Genomic DNA, 3,674 nt, shown 5'->3' with positions numbered 1-3,674 from the left:
GTGTTGAGTATGGAACTTAGAACCTCAGTGCAGGATTTGAACACCCTAACTGTCACACTCAGTCTTGTTTTTTATGGAAAGGGTGTTCATTAAAAAATACTCAAAAATGACAGAATTTGACCTGTATATATATATATATATATACAAAATACGATTATCAGGGAAATGTTGTTCAGTTGATCACCCTTGGATAGCTGTAGCTCGGCCGCAGCTTGGCAATGTTTTCACCTTGCTTGTAATTATATTCTACATAGTACATTCTAGTCCTTTTTTATGTGGGACATTATATCATTCATATTCTAACACTTCCATCCAGTATTGTACTGCTGGAAGTTACTGATTTCTACTCTCAGGGTACTGTTTATGTTCTATTTTTTGACTTGACCTGCTTTTATGCTATTTTCATTGGGATAGAGGACAGACGCATCAACTGACTGGAGAGAATTTACAAGTCCTAAGGAAAGAAAGTGTGTAACTTATATATTTTCTTGGCCTCTTTCTGATTGTTCTTCTACAGTGGGTACTTTTGTGTGTTACTTGTGCATAATGCTGATTGCTTTATTTGTTTTCTGTAGGTATTACTACAACAAGGTTACTAGAACGTCCAAATGGAGAATGCCTGATGAATTCAAGGTGAAGTTAGATTTAAATCCAATATGGATTTGTTCCGTGCTTTAAATAGCATGATAAGAAGGGATTGCTCTGTGCTTTAAGTAGCATGATAAGAAGGGACAATATTCTATTTTCTTGGATGCTCTAGTTCTCATAAAATCTTTATGCATTCACAGTTGCTAGCATGATAAAAAGGGGCAGTATTTTGTTTTGTTGGATACTCTATTCTCATAAATTTCAATTATTTATAAATTCACAGTTGGCTCATGAAAAGGACACCATTTCACACGTTTCTGATTTTGGATCCATTGCTGTTGTTAAAACATCATCCCCGGGTGCAGATGGTTTATTAGTCTCGGCACACGGTGCTAAATCAAGCCCAACTACTGTGTCACCAGCTGCTAACTTACCAACTATTGTGGCTTCAGAATCATTAAGTTTATCTGGTAAGGTTTCTTCTTCGATGATTGAAACAGTTAAAATGAAGAATTCTTCAGAACCTGCTTCGCCAGCTGTTGCTAATTCAGAGAAAATTAGAATAGCAGTAACCTTGGGAAATTCTGTCGTGCCACCAGTGTATGTTTTCAGATTTATATGTTATAAATTTGCCTCTGTTTTGTATTGCTTCTTATTTGGAATTCAATTTTTCTGTAGTTCTGAGACTACTACAACTCAAGATGCAGTAGTGTATGGTGATGGATTTTCTTTGGAGAATAGAGAGGTACTTTGTCCTTCTAAAATACTTATACGATTAGTTAATTACTACTAGTTACTGGTTAAAACACCAAGAAAGCTTTTCGTAGCTGTTATGCTGGATGTTGATCCAATAATTTTGTAGTACAGTTGTTAGTCAACTGCTAACAGGTGAAGAATATGCTCCAAATTCCAATGAGCTTTGCTTTTGTCCTTTGTACTTGATGTTCTGCCTAAAATGCAGAATGTCAAGAAAGATGCTGCAATAACTGAAATCGGAGGTGCTACTCTATCAGATGAGAAAACAGTTGAGCTGGACATTAGTTTATGAGAGCAAAACGGTATAGTTGATTTTTGCTTTTTGTCCCGTTTAATGTATGTTCTCGAAATTTCTCCTATTTCTATTTTAAGTATCTGATTTTATTTAGGAGGCAAAGAGTGCATTCAAAACTCTTTTGGAATCTGTAAATATTGGGTCTGATTGCATGTGGGATCAGGTTTATTACTTGACTATTTTATGTGTACCAAATAATTGAGGGAGATCATTTGACATGAATTGTATTTGTCAGGTCATAAGAGCAGTAATTAGTGACCGGAGATATGGTGCTCTAAAATCCCTTTGTGAGCAGAAGCAAGCTTTTAATGACGTATCTCTCCAAGTCGGCATTGGAATGGGTTAATTGCTGATTCAATGTTTCAGCATACCATATTGCAAAAAGATAGATTGTGTTTAATATCCAATTGTTTCATTTTTGGTTGACTTAAATATTTTGAAAAATGTTTTCCAAATCAACTTATTTTCCTTAAATTTAATGAAAATGAATTCCCTTCAAAAAGTAGGAAAAGCATTTTCCAAAACTCTCTGATACCATTTGTAGGGGGGTGCGGATCTATGCGGATAACTAACTTATGTAATAGATCTTTTATATGTATAATGGATCTATTTTTCTTTATGCGTGGATATTTTTTAAATTTTGTTTCAATATCTTTTAATGATTTATTCTTGCCGTAAGATGTATTCATTAATTTGTATGGTTTATTATTTTATCCTGTAGTAATTGTAGAGTTACAGATTTCTGTATAATAATTTATCCTAATTGTACTGTAATGCATATCTAATTCTTGATTTTCAATGTTATTTATTATTTTGTGTTGTTCTTCTCGTAGTGAGTTTTTTAAATTATATAAACTATCACATGTACTTTTTTATAAATTTTCTAAGGTTTCTTCTATCCATATTAATTTTTCGTTTAGATTTTTCATTATTTTTCTATTTCGGTTTCTATAATTAATTTCTTTATTTAGATTGTCTTGATTTTCTCTAGTTTTTATAATATATTCTAACATTTGTTAATCTGAATAATATCCTTCTAGGTAATTATCTAGGTATAACTGTGTTATCCAATTTATGGTTTCAATTTCATAGTCTAATACTTTTTCTAATATTATTTTCTTAATATCTATAATTTCTATATCTCTAAGTATATATAAGATTAATTATCTATCATTTAAAATTGACTAAATATTTTATTATAATATTTTGTAGTTGTTTGTTTTAGTCTTAGTAATTCTTTCATATTTTCATTAAGAAATTTTATATATTTTATATCTCTCGTTTCCATGTATTTGTCTATATTTATTTTCATCTATTTTTCTATTAACCGTATGTTTCTCATATCTTTTTCCAAAATTTCTAGATATATGTAATTTATCATGATAAGTATTTGTAAGAGTAGTTAGGTAAGTATGGTATGTAATTTATTCTAGTCATATAATATTTACCAAATTCTTTTTCTAATATGATTTTTCTTATATCTACTACTTTTATATCCTTAAGTGCATATAAAATAAGTATTTTAAATTTATCTACCATCACATCAGATAAATAATTATTTATTTTCATAAATTTGTTATTTTTCAAAATATTTCCTTCAACCATGTACATAACAAAATATGGGCATCTTAGATTACTATATACTAGATTATTCTTAAATAACATGTTCTTCGGTCACTATTAGCATCGTAATTTGGATACTTTTCCCTTAAACAGCGCCTCTACTCTGGTTACTCCCCACCATGGCTTCTTGTCTTATTGGTTTCACCTTTAGGATGGCATAGTTCTTAGGGAATTTTCTCCGTTTCTACTTTGCTAATAAACTTCTTAACATATTATTCTTTGAATAATTCTACTATAAAGTAACTAATATAAATTTATTTTATTATACCATGATTGTTGGGAATTATGAATTTAGCTATTCATAATCATAAATAAATATACATGTTCGGGTAGGTTTGATATTTCTGAGGTTTGTTCCTCCATAACTTTTTTCATTGAAATATATCTATTTTTTAATTAACTAAGCAAAATA

General features: G+C 30.2%; 1 protein-coding gene across 1 annotated transcript in view; it reads left to right on the top strand.

The window, feature by feature from the left end:
• Window positions 1-3,674, top strand: part of LOC124895570 (pre-mRNA-processing protein 40A-like) — a 13,537-nt gene that overhangs the window by 4,621 nt on the left and 5,242 nt on the right. The window contains exons 2-7 of the mRNA XM_047405994.1: window positions 576-633; window positions 872-1,188; window positions 1,267-1,333; window positions 1,550-1,612; window positions 1,734-1,802; window positions 1,875-1,952. Coding sequence (XP_047261950.1) covers window positions 576-633; window positions 872-1,188; window positions 1,267-1,333; window positions 1,550-1,612; window positions 1,734-1,802; window positions 1,875-1,952 — 652 coding nt within the window. The remainder of the gene's footprint in view (window positions 1-575; window positions 634-871; window positions 1,189-1,266; window positions 1,334-1,549; window positions 1,613-1,733; window positions 1,803-1,874; window positions 1,953-3,674) is intronic.

This window comes from Capsicum annuum, unplaced genomic scaffold, assembly GCF_002878395.1.
Source record: "Capsicum annuum cultivar UCD-10X-F1 unplaced genomic scaffold, UCD10Xv1.1 ctg82981, whole genome shotgun sequence".
In the NCBI taxonomy this organism is placed as follows: domain Eukaryota; kingdom Viridiplantae; phylum Streptophyta; class Magnoliopsida; order Solanales; family Solanaceae; genus Capsicum; species Capsicum annuum.
The sequence above is the reverse complement of the archived record's forward strand: the minus strand, read 5'-3'. Positions and strand labels throughout refer to the sequence as shown.